This window comes from Cololabis saira, chromosome 6 (genome assembly GCF_033807715.1).
Source record: "Cololabis saira isolate AMF1-May2022 chromosome 6, fColSai1.1, whole genome shotgun sequence".
Taxonomy (NCBI): Eukaryota; Metazoa; Chordata; class Actinopteri; order Beloniformes; family Belonidae; genus Cololabis; species Cololabis saira.
Window position 1 is genome coordinate 40,673,296 of NC_084592.1, and position 14,603 is coordinate 40,687,898.

General features: G+C 37.9%; 1 protein-coding gene across 1 annotated transcript; it reads right to left on the reverse strand.

Annotated features, from left to right (window-relative positions):
* Window positions 1–1,677: 1,677 nt before the first annotated feature.
* On the reverse strand, window positions 1,678–14,603 carry LOC133445636 (T-cell surface glycoprotein CD3 zeta chain-like). Its single transcript, XM_061722959.1, has 5 exons — window positions 14,443–14,603; window positions 2,959–3,053; window positions 1,991–2,020; window positions 1,845–1,871; window positions 1,678–1,767 (listed from the first exon to the last, which is right to left on the reverse strand). The coding sequence occupies exons 1-5, from the start codon at window positions 14,513–14,515 to the stop codon at window positions 1,678–1,680; spliced, it is 315 nt and encodes a 104-aa protein (XP_061578943.1). The 5' UTR covers window positions 14,516–14,603.

Consider the following 14,603-nt stretch of genomic DNA (forward strand, 5'->3'; position numbering starts at 1 on the left):
CTGCAAACCTAATCGCCCTTCAGGGGACAAATTAATAAAGTGAAGTGAAGTGAGCCTGAGCGGCTGGTTTGCTTTTTAAAACTACACAGAACTTCATAATGACGTCACGCAGCTCCACTAAAAACCCACATTTAAGTAAACTGAATCAAAAAACAATCATCTGAAGTTATTCGGTGCGTCCGAAATGCCATACTAAAGAGTATATACTCAAAAAGTATACTTAAGTTCGGCACAGTTTTGAGTAAATATCAGTGGTCTGCATTAATTCAGAGCCACACGGCACTTCCTGCCGTTGGGAGGGGGAGTTGTTACCATGGTAACAACTCCTGTCACAGCAGCAGTAGCAGCACCGCTCCGCTCTTTCCCGTTTATCCTGGCCGAAAACAAGATGACATTATATAATATTATATACGAATATTATAATATTATTATATAATATTATACTTATATTATACTTATACGATCTGCGTATTACTTAGCAACCAAACACCGCTGCATTGCATTGTGGGGAAGTTTCTGCTTAGCTAGCTTCCATCAATCCACACTAATACATTTCTCCGGAATGAGTATGGATAGTACATACTATTGTGTACGTACTAATGTTTCGGACGCACTAAAAAAATTCTTACATACAGGTGGAAGGATGGAATTTCAGAAGGAGCTATTGATATGAACTGTTATGGATTATGACGTAATACTTCACCAGACTAGACCCAGGTACAACAGAGACCATGGCTGTGTCCGAAATCGCATACTTCCACCCTAATGAGTATGCAAAATGAGTGTGCGAGATTTTTTAGTGCGTCCGAAACATTAGTAGGCTACGTACTCAATAGTATGCTCTATCCATACTCATTCCGGATAATTTTTTTAGTGTGGATTGATGGACACTAGCCGAGCCGAAACTTCCCACAATGCAATGCAGCTGTGTTTGGTTGCTAAAGTTGCAATATGCAACTTCTGAGAGCTAGCAAGATTTGAAAGTGGCGCCTCCTCTAAGCTAAGATACGTATATGTCATAAGTATAATATTAAGTATAATAATATTATTATATAATATTAATATTATAATATTCGTATTTAATAATATTCTATAATGTCATCTTGTTTGGGCCAGAATAAACAGGAAAGAGCATAGCGGTGCTGCTACTGCTGCCAGGAGTGACAGGAGTTGTTACCATGGTAACAACTCCCCCTCCCAACGGCATGAAGTGTGCGCTCTTAATAGTACGCCAGGATTAATGCACACTACTGATATTTACTCAAAAGTGTGCCGAACTTAAGTATACTTAAGTATACCTTTTAGTATATACTGTTTAGTATGGCATTTCGGACGCACCGCATGTCTACCACACCAGCAATAATAATAATAATAATAATAATAATGGTCCCTTTTCAGGATTATATGTAATAGTTGTATCTTCAAATCAAACTTCAGCACAAATTTGAACCCAATTCTGAGAAAATTAGTTTTTAAAAACCTATGAAGAACTTCAGGAACCTTCACAGTTGTGAAATCTTGATATTTTTCTATCTCAGGATTCATGAGTCAAGTCGAACCCGAGCGTTAGTAAACCCATCTTACCTTGGCTCTGTTTTTCTTGCCGCCTTTTTTCTACAACAGAAAAAAACATTGAACAGAGAATTAGGACGGCAGAACTTTGGGGGGACCAGGCCGTTAAACAGTCTCCCGGTGAAGGTCGTCACCCACTTTTGGTTTTTTCTGATCGAGCACCTGATAAACATCGTTCCCGGGTCTCTCCAGTTCCTGGAAAAGACAATAATCCATAAATACATCTCATGTGAGCAGCAGAGTTTCACTCCATCTGTGCAGAGAAACCTCACCTGGTATATACCTTCCTTTTCCCCCGCCTTTATAAGGAAAAACAAACAAAATTAAACTTGAATGTGGAAACAAAAAGCCTGAAATATAAACTGAGAGCAGATACAACCAGACGTAGATGGAGATTATCTGAAAGTTGGAGACTTACAGTTCCTTCTTCAGCTGGGATGAAGGAAAACTGGAGCAGAAAACAAACATTTATCAATCAGAAGCTTGTTATCAGTTCTTTTGGGAATCAGTTGATCATCTTAATCAGTTACCACGGTAACCAGTACTGGAGTTGAGGGGGGATGAGGGGGGATGAGGGGGATGGCATCCCCCCTGAAATAAAAACGGTCCAAATCATCCCCCCAGTAAAACTGCCATCCCCCCTTTCCATCCCTTATGTCATTTCATCAATGAATGTGGTTTTACTGCTATTTCAACATTTAGAGTCATCACCAGAAAAATAACTTATTTGACAATTTTCACCTGTTTCAAGTAGATTTTCACTTGAAATAAGTAGAAAAATCTACCAGTGGGACAAGATTTATCTTCTCATTACAAGCAAAAAAATCTTGTTCCACTGGCAGATTTTTCTACTTATTTCAAGTGAAAATCTACTTGAAACAGGTGAAAATTGTTGTTTTTTCCAGTGATGAGTCTTGTTTTAAGTGTAATAAGATTTTTTTTTACTAAAATGAGACATTTTAACTAGAGATAAGACAAATATTCTTGTTAAGATTTTGAGTTTTTGCAGTGATCCATTTTACTTATCCTGTGAAGGACAGAGTCATATTGATAAGTTCAGAAAAGTGTTTTTTATTGTTGTGTTTTGATGTATTTGATGTAAGCCCAGTGGATATTTAAAGCTTACAGAAGGCTGCATTTAACTGCTGCTATGTCATTCCTGCAGTATTTCTGCAGGTGTTTTGGTCAGTGCTATTATTTGTAATATATTATATTATTTGTAATCAGCACAAATTATCTGTCCCCATATGATAAAATCCACCATCCCCCCTGATTGTTTTTTACAACTCGAACTGACGGTAACCACAGACCAAAGCTGATAAAAGAGCTTCTTTTCTCAGCTGGTGTTTAAATCTGGAGACCAACGCCGCCATCGAAGCTTCTCACCTTCTCCCTGAAGAAGAGCGCCGTGGCGGTGATGCAGTAGATGAACAGGAACCCGTCCAGGAAGTAGCAAATAACCGGCTCCGTGAAGAAGTTATCTGCGAAAACAGACGCACAGCAAGAGAGGAGCTTTTATTCCCTTTACTGGACTCGAGAAGGCCAGTCGCTGTCACGTAAACAGGCCGCTCTCATCGTGTGAGGAGACAAGAATCTTAGTGATATTTGATGATGGCCAAGAAGTCAGCTCAGTTATAAAAAACTGTTTTTATCATTTAAGGATTTTATCAAAAGTAAAAGGATGTTTGGATACTGTAATCCAGCTTTTACTAACACCAGACTGGATTACTGCAACTCTCTTTATTCTGGCGTAAGCATGACCACACATCCCCGGTCCTGCACTGGCTCCATGTTGCTGTGAGAATGGATTTTAACATTTTATTGATTGTTTTTAAACCTCTTAATGGACGAGCCCCCGATTATTTGACTGAGCTCCTCAACACCCACAACCTTGCCGGGTCAGTGAGATCCTCCAATCAGCTGGTCGCCCCCAAAACATGACTGAAGACCAGAGGTGACAGAGTCTTTGTGGCGGTGGCGGCCCTGAGACTCTGGAATAACCTGCCGTTTCATGTTCGATCTTTAGCTACTTGAGGTTTTTAAATCAACTTTAAAAACACACCTTTTCTCCCAGGCTTTTGATTCGTTTTACTGGATTCTGGCAAAAAAAAAAAATTGTATTTTATTTTATTTTATTTTATCTTAATTTAATTGTATTTTATTTTATCTTAATTTATTTTATCTTAATTTAATTTAATTTAATTGTTTTTAATTTAATTTAATTTAATTTTATTTTATTGTATTTTATCAGTATTATCTTACTGAGTGCGTGAGAGTGAGAGTGAGATGAGATGAGAGATGAGTGTATTTTATTTTATTTTTATTTATTTTATTTTAATTTTATTTTAATTTAGGTTATTTATTTATTTTATTTAATTACATTTTGATTAAAACATGTTTTTTTTATTAATTATTTTACTCTTATTTTTATTTGTTCTTGTATTTTGTACTCATTTTATTCTATTTATTTAATCTTTGTAATATATGCCTTGTATACTTCATTCAGCTGTTTTTTAACTGTAGGTTATAGCACTTTGGTCAACATTGGTTGTTTTAAACTGCTATATAAATAAAGATTGAGTTGAGAAGTGAACTGGTCTTTTGCAGATTCACTTGTTATAATTCAAAATTTGCTTTAAAGTCAAATAAACAAATACAGATCTGCATGCAAGCTCGTATCTTCCTGAGTTTGCTTTGAAGAGAATTTGGACGCGATAAGAAACCTCAGCGATGCTGCTCGACGATAAACATCTGCCTGCAGTCGAAGCAGATAAAGGCTGCAGTCCAGTTCCTGTGTTGTTCTACGTTATTCGTGTGATGTGCAGGTTTCCATGGCGACCGATGTGTTGATGCTGTGGTTGCAGGTCCTCTGTGAAGACCACCGGTCTGAGTGATCTCTGTGGTTTTGAACTGATCATCCGCTCATTTTAACTAGCGAGACACAGCCTGCGTAGGTAATACAGACTCACATAACATATGTTCACGTAGAACAACACAAACTGGATTAATGATCAATAACTGAGAAGCAGTAAGCCCTTAAATTTCCTCAAGAATACACACATAATCAGGGAAACCGGGCCTAGGGAGGGTGGGACTGACAGACAGCACAGAGGGGCTAATCTTGGCTGCACAGGAGCCAGAGCTGGGTAGAGTAGCCAAAAATTGTACTCAAGTAAAAGTACTGTTACTTCAGAATAATATGACTCAAGTAGAAGTAAAAAGTAGTCATCCAAATAATTACTTGAGTAAAAGTAAAAAAGTACTTGGTGAAAAAACTACTCAAGTACTGAGTAACTGTCGAGTAACGTCTGATTTATTTTTTTAACACAACCATTCAAACAGACAAAAGTACAAAATAATCATCTTCAGGCAAATTAAATCAATAAAATAAATAAAAATTGATAAAAAATTAATAAAAAATAGCTTTAATTAAAATAATCTAAAAGTAAATTCAAGTACTTTAATAAATAATAAAATAAATAGAATAATAACAGAATAAAATTTTTTTTACCGGTAAGCACAAGTAGCACAAAATTTCAAGCCTTTGTACTTTTCTTTTTTAACCAGGCAGAACTAGAACAAGCCCATGAACTCATAGAAACTCTGTGTGTGTTTGAGTCTGTGTAAATGTGACAAAACATGCAAAAACAAACATTTTTCCCAAAGAATCACCCAGTGATGTCATGAGATTGACGCGTACGCGGATAAAAGGGATAAAAGAAAAGTAACAGCTCAACGTAGCCTAATGTAGCGGAGTAAGAGTAACAGTTTCTTCTTCACAAATCTACTCAAGTAAAAGTAAAAAGTATAGTGATTCAAAACTACTCCTAAAAGTACAACATTTCCCAAAACTTACTCAAGTAAATGTAACGGAGTAAATGTAACTCGTTACTACCCAGCTCTGACAGGAGCAAAGCTCGACCTCCAGAGCAGTAGAGGCCTGGATCTACTGGTCCAGACGGTGTAAACAGGTCCACCACCTAACAGCAGGGCCTAAGATACCGGCTAGTGACGTTCAATACCACTGATTTCCTTTCCAATCTGATATTGAGTAAAATTCAGGATGGTATCAGCAATACCGATTCAATTCCGATACACCTAATGTGCCCGATAAATCAAAAAATTTGGTATTTTAGATACCTTAATACAAGACATCAGAGTCACTCATTTAGCTATTTATTTACAGAAGTATAATGTGGTAGCGGCTTCATTCACAATACAGCCGAGCTGGAAAAAGGTGTTTTCATCACTAAAAAAAGATCCTAAGTAAAATAATGATTTAAATAAATAAGAGAATAATAAACAAAAATAAGAACTACCTTAAACATTTTTTTAAAGTATACCAGCAATGTGTCATTTAGACAAAATCTGAATAGTTTAGTTACTTTCCACCATATTCCTGTTAATGATTTACAGGACTGTCTCAGAAAATGAGAATATTGTGATTTTCTGTAATGCAATTACAAAAACAAAAATGTCATACATTCTGGATTAATTACAAATAAACTGAAATATTGCAAGCCTTTTATTATTTTAATATTGCTGATCATGGCTTACAGTTTAAGAAAACTCAAATATCCTATCTAAAAAAATTAGAATATTCTGAGAATCTTAATCTTAAACTGTAAGCCATAATCAGCAATATTAAAATAATAAAAGGCTTGCAATATTTCAGTTGATTTGTAAAGAATCCAGAATGTATGACATTTTTGTTTTTTTAATTGTATTACAGAAAATAAAGAACTTTATCACAATATTCTAATTTTCTGAGACAGTCCTGTACATTACCACAAATTATTATCAAAAGTATCGATATTTTCATTTGAGAATCAATTATAGAGCAAACAGATCTGGTATCAGAAGTATCGATATTTCAGTATCGATCCTCACATCACTAATACTGGCAAGGAAAGAACATATGGAAGACCAGAACCAAGTAGCTGGTGTTGTTTACAGAAACATCTGTGCAGATTATGGGCTGGAGACCCCGAGGTTTCAAAGGGGAAACACCTTCCCAGGTGGTGGAGAATGACAGAGCTAGGATCGATGTAGCCCTCCCCAACGAGGGCGACATCAGGAAGAAAAGGAACAAAGGAACCTGGAGAAACACGAGGGCTTTTTTTTTATTAACCTTTATTTATCCAGGTAAAACCTCATTGAGACCTGTTTTAGGTAGATAGCAGCAAAACACAGTTACAGACTAACTAACGTAAGAGAGACAAAAACAAGACAGAAACACAAGATAATTAATTATAATAAAATGAAGGAGAAAAGGGGGGGCCAGATAATTCCTGCATGTATACCAACCCACGCTTAGCCGAGCTACTGACCGCCCCGGGACCGCCCCTTCTGGAAGTGACGACACCGCAAAAACAAGAATATCAACACAGAAGGAGAAGAAGGAGACGAACAACAAAGAAGGAACCGGAAGAACGCCAATGCAGAAGTGCATAATCGATTGTCTTCTCACGCATGTTTACTTGGATTTCTCTGAAACCCCAGTTTAATCCTCAGCTAGATTGTTGCCAATAGCTGGATTTAGATGTGCATGGAACCAAACTGATTAATAATACGGATGGAAACCAAAGAGTCCACAACAACCTCCAAAGAGATTGAAGGTGAACTCCAAGGTCACGGTCCATCAGTGTTACTGTGAAACACGGAGGAGGCTCGGTGATGGTCTGGAGCTGCTCCGCTGTGTCTGATGCAGCTACAATAAAATCTGAAGACACTCTGTAGACAAATGTGCTGCCTGGTGTCAGAAAGCTTCAGTCGTGGGTCCTCCCACAAGATATTGACCATGTGAAAAGGCTGCTCCTCTCCCTTTTCACTAAGCCCTGTTCTCCACATTATCATGATTTTGTGTGTTCATATCATTCAAATGTTTGCATTCATTTGTTGGGTTTTGGATGAGTGAATACATTGTTTTTTTTTTTTTTGGGGGGGGGGTATCTTTTTTTACAGGTTTATCTGTTAGGGCCCTGACACACCAAGCCGACTTTCGGCCGTCGGGCCGTCGATGGGCGTCGGTGCGCGTCTGTCGGCCTAGTTTCCCCGGTGTGTCCCGCACGTCGCCACAGGTCTGGCGCCCGTCAGCAGCTTTTCAGCCGATTCGACATTTTGAATCGGCGTCGGCGATCGGTCAAACAGCTCACTCTGTGATTGGCTGTTCCCAGAATTTCCCAGAATGCTTTTCGTCGTCATTTGCGGACTGAATAAAAAAAAAAACAACATGGCGGGCATTTCTTATTTTTTAGTGAATAAAATCAATATTTTGAGTTAGTTTCTGCATAAAAATGCATTTTGATTACATTTTCTAACGAGAAATATATATTTTACTTTCATAATATTCACTCAGTGACTGTATATAATCACTCGCTTTCCTGTTGTTGCAAAGTCTTTTTCAAAGCTCGCCAGAATAAAGGCTGATTTATGGTTCTGCGTTACACCAACGCAGAGCCTACAGCGTAGGTTACGCGGCGACGCGCGGCGTACCCTACGCCGTACCCTACGCCGTACCCTACGCCGTACCCTACGTCGTACCCTACGCCGTACCCTACGCCGTACCCTACGCCGTACCCTACGCCGTACCCTACGCCGTACCCTACGCCGTACCCTACGCCGTACCCTACGCCGTACCCTACGCCGTACCCTACGCCGTAGGCTCTGCGTCGATTTAACGTGGAACCATAAATCAGCTCCCGAGCCGGCAGGCAGAAATATCGAAATTTTCGGAGCAAATTTCTTAACAGGTGTAGCTGCAACTGTTAGATTTCATCTATTAAACCAACATTTATCTTCCTAAATGATTTATTTCAGCCAGCGGTAATTCTCCACAGAGCTGCAGGTTTCTCCTCGGGACGACGGCAGGTTGACTTGGCGATCTGAGCTGCTGCTGCTCCTCCCCCGGACTGGCGGCTCTTCTCCGAAGACATCGCAGCAAATTGAAACACAGACTGCTCAGAACGTACGTGCTAGTCGGCCGTTGGGTGTCGTCTTTGCGGTGTGTTCAAGTGCTTCTTTTTGAGCCCGACCCAGCCCGACACAGGCGACGCGACACAGCAGTCGGCCGACAGCGGGCGACGTCGGGTTGGTGTATCCTCGGCTTTAGAAGGGTCAGCCCACTCTGTATGTTTTCATTTGTCCTGCCTGGGTTGTTGTTAGTAGATCAGCTGCTTGATGTGAGGCTGATTTTTTTTACTAAAATGAGACATTTTAACTAGAAATAAGACAAATATTCTTGTTAAGTTTTTGCGTTTTTGCAGTGATCCATTTTACTTATCCTGTGAAGGACAGAATCATATTGATAAGTTCAGAAAAGTGTTTTTTATTGTTGTGTTTTGATGTATTTGATGTAAGCCCAGTGGAAAGCTTACAGAAGGCAGCATTTAACTGCTGCTATGTCATTCCTGCAGTATTTCTGCAGGTGTTTTGGTCAGTGCTATTATTTGTAATATATTATATTATTTGTAATCAGCACAAATTATCTGTCCCCATATGATAAAATCCACCATCCCCCCTGATTTTTCTTTACAACTCGAGTAGGCTACTGCTTAAAACAAAACACTGAATTACTTTCTTCGAGTTGAAACGAGTCAGTCGCCGCGAGCCTTTTAGCAACCGTCAAAACCGACAGAACAGAAGAAGCTACAAACGGACATGTTTGTGTGTCTGCGTGGAAAAACAGAGTGGCGCTGAAACATGTGAGAAAGCAGGCCAAGACCCTCCAACAGGAAGTATAAACCCGGGTGCTTCCTGTGAGCGCGGTGGGCTGCTGTGAGGTTTCTGGTCGTGACAGAAGCCGAGCTGCGAGAGCGAAGACGGCCTTGATGGTTCTCGAGAACTCAACCGGCACGTCGTCTGAAGCCTCTTCAGGATGAGACGTTTCCTCGCGTCCTGGACTATTTTTACCCGTCTAAAAGTGTCGTGTTCTGCAGCTTCAATTAAAAAACACGGGTGGCTGACACGTCGCCATGGCAACTAAGTCTGGAGCTCCTGTTTCTGTGCTGTTTCTTTTTAAATCTTCACCCATGTACACTTTAACACAAACAAACTAATGTGTTAGACGTTTTAAAAAGGCAGGAAACAGGTTTACAGGCTTTCTCCTAATAATAATATACATTTAATTTATTTAAGGTGTCTTGTGAGCAGAGGTGTCAAGTAACGAAGTACAAATACTTCGTTACCTTACTTAAGTAGAAATGTTGGTTATCTATACTTCAATGGAGTAATTATTTTTCAGACGACTTTTTACTTTTTACATTTTCACGCAATTATCTGTACTTTTTACTCCTTACATTTTAAAAAAAGCCTTGTTACTCTATTTCATTTCGGCCTTTAAAAAAAAACTATCCAGTTAAATTGCTCCATCCGGATAGAGTGAATTTGGTTGTGGTTGTTTCAGATGTTCTTGTCCAGTTTTGTTCTTACATCCGTTCCCTCAGATTCCTGCAACTAAACTTGGATGTACATTCCAATAAAGGTTAGGATAAATGATAACATGCCTCTGAAGTTTGACTTTTTGCACCATTACAATACTTATAGGCAACTCGTCATCATATCTCCTGCTCTCTGAAACACATGTTAATGCTCAATAGTACACATATATGCTTCTTTAATATATTTGCATTATACTAAGATGCATTCATTTTCAATGGCTTTTGTCCTTAATGGCTTTTTCCCCCTTACATTACTTTTACTTTTATATTTTAAGCAGTTTTGAAACCAGTACTTTTATACTTTTACTTGAGTAAAAAACTTGAGTTGATACTTCAACTTCTACAGGAGTATTTTTAAACTCTAGTATCTATACTTCTACCTGAGTAATGAATGTGAATACTGAAGACACCTCTGCTTGTGAGGAGTTTGATGAACCAACTGACCTCCCGCCCCGACGCGGCCGGTCGGCTCACGAGCTTTGAGAAGCCGCGTTTAGGGGAAGAAAGGAGGATGTGGGTTTTTATCTTCAAGTTTATCTTGTTTTCAGCATCTTAACTTGAAAACACAGAGCCAAAAGAGGAGGGAGGGTCTCAAATTATTTAATTAAAAACAAATTCTCAAACTACATTTCTACAAGTTTTTAATCCTTTTAAACAAATAAAAGGCAAAAGAAGAAAGAGCCATCTTCTGTGAGAAGTGGCAGCATCTTTTATTATTTATGCCTCTGACATCAGTTTCTATCATTTATAGATGGTATTGACTGAAAACGCTGAAGATTGATTTAAACTAATCAAATCTAAAAGAACAGCTGACCTGCTTCATGAGTCCTGACGAGATAATTATGCACAATTATGTGCTCATGTTATATTCATTTATCTTTCTTATTTGCCCAATCTCATTTTCTTTCCGTTGATGAGGGACGTTTGTGTGCGGTGTGAAGACTCGTCTCTTTATCAGAAATATGCCATTTAATTTATCTAAGCAGCGCTATTTTATTAAAATGTTAGAAAAGCTAATTTATTGCTTTGTTTTAAAATTGATGCACATTTCTGCACTGCTGATATCACTTTATATGCTGTTTTTTAAACTCTTAATTTCAAATCAGAAAGTTAAAGATAAGTAGATCATTCATCTATCATTTTTTTCAATCAAATTGGCTTTAAATTAATAAAATTACTATATTACTTATTGATATACATATATTTTACTGAAATCCCTTTTGATTTATCCATTTTTGTTTTGCACATATTTTCCATCTCTTCTTTCGTTATTATTTTTCTTGTTTCACCTTTCAAAGTCCTGAATTCTGAGCTGCATCATCTGAAACACTAGTGATGTTCGATACCGCCGATTTCCTTTCCGATCCGATATTGAGTAAAATTCAGGCTGATATCAGCGACACCGATTCGATATCGATACATTGTGTAAATACTAGGGCTGGGACTTTATCGCGTTAATTACGATTAATTAATTACAGGAAAATAACGCAACAAAAAAAAAATAACGCATTTAATCGCAATTTACTTTTGCACTCCAAACAGTGCGGAATGTTTCTCATTCCACGAGTTCCCGGTATAAGTTTCCTGTAATACTGATGCACAATACTGGGAAGTCGTTGCTGGGTTCGGTCAGCGGAAATTTTAGTTTTAAAAAACTACAGAGTGGAAACCTGGATAAAAGCACAGTTGTGTGCAAATTGTGCAAGAAAGAATTTGCCAATCAGCGGATCTTCCAGCCTCCGCTACCACCTCAATGCCAAACATGTTGCAGCGAGCACAGACGATGCTCCTAGTTCGACAATTTAGTCTAGTTTATTTTTTAAGCTCATTTATGTGATATTATGTGATTCAGCCATATACCAAAATCCATTTAAATTGAAGAATGTTGCTTCTCGTGTCAAATATTGATATGCGATTAATTGCGATTAATTAATTACAAAGTCTCTAATTAATTAGATTAATTTTTTTCGAGTCCCACCACTAGTAAATACACCTAATGTGCCGGTAAATCTAAAAAAATTGGTCTATTTTAGATAGTTTAAGAATACAAGACATCAGAGTCACTTATTTAGCTATTTATTTTAAAGTCAGAAGTGTATTGAGGTAGCGGCCTCTTTCACGATACAGCCGAGCTGTTACAACAACAGAAAAACCAGAATGTTTGAAAAAGGTGTTTCCATCACTAAAAAAAGATCCTAACCATTAAACCATTAAACCATTAAAATAAATAAAAGAATAATAAACAAAAATAAGGACTACTATGAAAATGAAAAAAGTAGTTCCAACCAGCAGCGAGTCATTTACACAAAATCTGAATAATTTAGTTACTTTCCACCGTATTCCTGTTAGCAATATACATTACCACAAATTACTATCAAAATAATTGATATTTTAGTTTGAGAATCAATTTTTAGAGCGAACAGATCTGGTATTGGAAGTATCGATATTTCAGTATTGATCCGGACATCACTACTGGACTGGAGAAAAACTGATTATAAAAGAAAACAGACAAGAGGCTGATTTTCCACAGGGACACAGATGACTGCTGATCCGTCCAGATGTTCCAGGATTGATGGATGGATGGATGGATGGATGGATGGATGGATGGATGGATGGATGGATGGATGGATGATTCTCAGGTAATAACTCTCCATTAGAACGTAAATTAGAACAAATATTCATGAATAGCTGCATTAAGGTGAGTCGGCACATTTTACAGTTAAACAGTAATTAAAAAGATGAGTTTTTGTTCTTAAAGCTGCTTTAAAGGGTAATAAAAAGTGGAAGACCACATCACTCCTGTCCTGTCCTCTCCAGTTCCTTTCAGGACTGATTTAAAATGCTATTGCTTGTTTTTAAGTCACGTTGGTGTTGCTCCTCAGCTCACAGACCTGTCGGAGGTCTGCAGGTTTTTAAATCTGCACTAAACTCATCTTTTCTCAGCCTTTAATTAAGTCAACTAAGTCCTTTTCTCGTGCTATTTGCATGTGTTTTATTGTTGTTGTGTACTTTTATTTGTGCAGCACCATTTGGCCGACCGATGTTTATAAATGTGCTGCATAAATACATTTTACATTTAGAGGTTTAGGATATTATTCATTGTGAGTATTAATTAATCTCTTCTCATTTAACGCTTTTCTTGATCAATAATTATGGATTTTCGCAGACTCAACCCGGTGAATGTGGAAGGAATTGAGAAAAATATTCAATATTTAATGAGATGCATGAAAACGTGTGCGTGTTTCTGCAGAAACGGAGTAAAAAATACATCTTTAATATTTGCTCACACAAGTTTCTGGAGGCAGATTGTTTCTTTACGCCGTCGCTCTTTGTGTAATTCTTTCATCACAGTAACGCGCCTCAAACACTTGACAGGACTTGAAAGGGTTTACATATATATATATATATATATATATATATATATATATATATATATATATATATATATATATATATGTACACACACAATTTTTTTCAGCCCCTTTAACTGTGAGATAAAACTTTGATTGAAACCACAAAAGCCTTCTGATCACAAAAATCCAAATCCAGACACAACATCTTTTTATATTTAGAATACTGGTATTCTCTTTATCTGTGAATCACAGTATCGGTTTTAATAATATTATAATAACCAACTGAGAGATGAACAGTTTTACGTGGTGGAAAACCCTTTAATTCTGGTTCATTAGTAGTCAGAAGACTCACAGAAGCGTTGCTGTATCTGGGTTTCTGGTGTCACAGATAACTGATGGAAAAATCTGTCACATGAAAACAGAACCTCGTTGTTTCCATCCCAGAAAGTGCTGACTGAGGAAAAACGCTCGACCTCGCCTCTAACTGTCACACAGATAACTGATAACTGTGATGGAAAATCACAGTTATCGAAGACGCCACAAGCTGTAGTTTAAAGTAAAAGCAGCAACAACTCCAGGTGGAAATGTGAAGCTTTGACGTAGAAATCCCTTAAAATAGTTGAAATAAGCAAATAAGTGCGATTGACTATCTGTAAATGTTTCTTTGCTTTTCTGTTGTTTCTTTGCTTTTCTATTCTCTTTATGGTTTTCTGGAGGTCGGTAGCCACAAAAAGAAAGTTGGTAATATAGGATAGGCTTTTATAAGCAGTTTGTTTCAGCCTATGCCTTTTCAGTCATTGTTCAACACATGATTATTGGTTTTGTATGAAATGTTAATGCTGTGCACAGTTCTTTTTGGTTTTGTGTTTTGTGTTGTCATGACTGAATAAACTTCATTCATTCAAATAGTTACATTTAAACATTGAAATAAAAGTTTTAAATTCAAGTCCTGAGTTTTTCTGTGTCTGTGTTAAAACCACCTGATGAAAGTTGGTTTCCTCACTGTTCAACCCCAGATGTCTTTTTTTTTAATTTTCCATCTCAGTAAATGAGGTTTGAAGTGTGTTGGCTCCACTCACCTCGACAGGAAACTGGCCCCAGCAGCACGAGCAGCACCAGCAGCACCAGCTCACCTGTCCTCAGCGTATCCATGGCTGCTCTGTCGGTGCAAACACTCGTCTCTCCTCTGCTGCTGCTGCTGCTTTCTGATGCGTCTGGAGGCGAGCTGCCGTGGACCGAC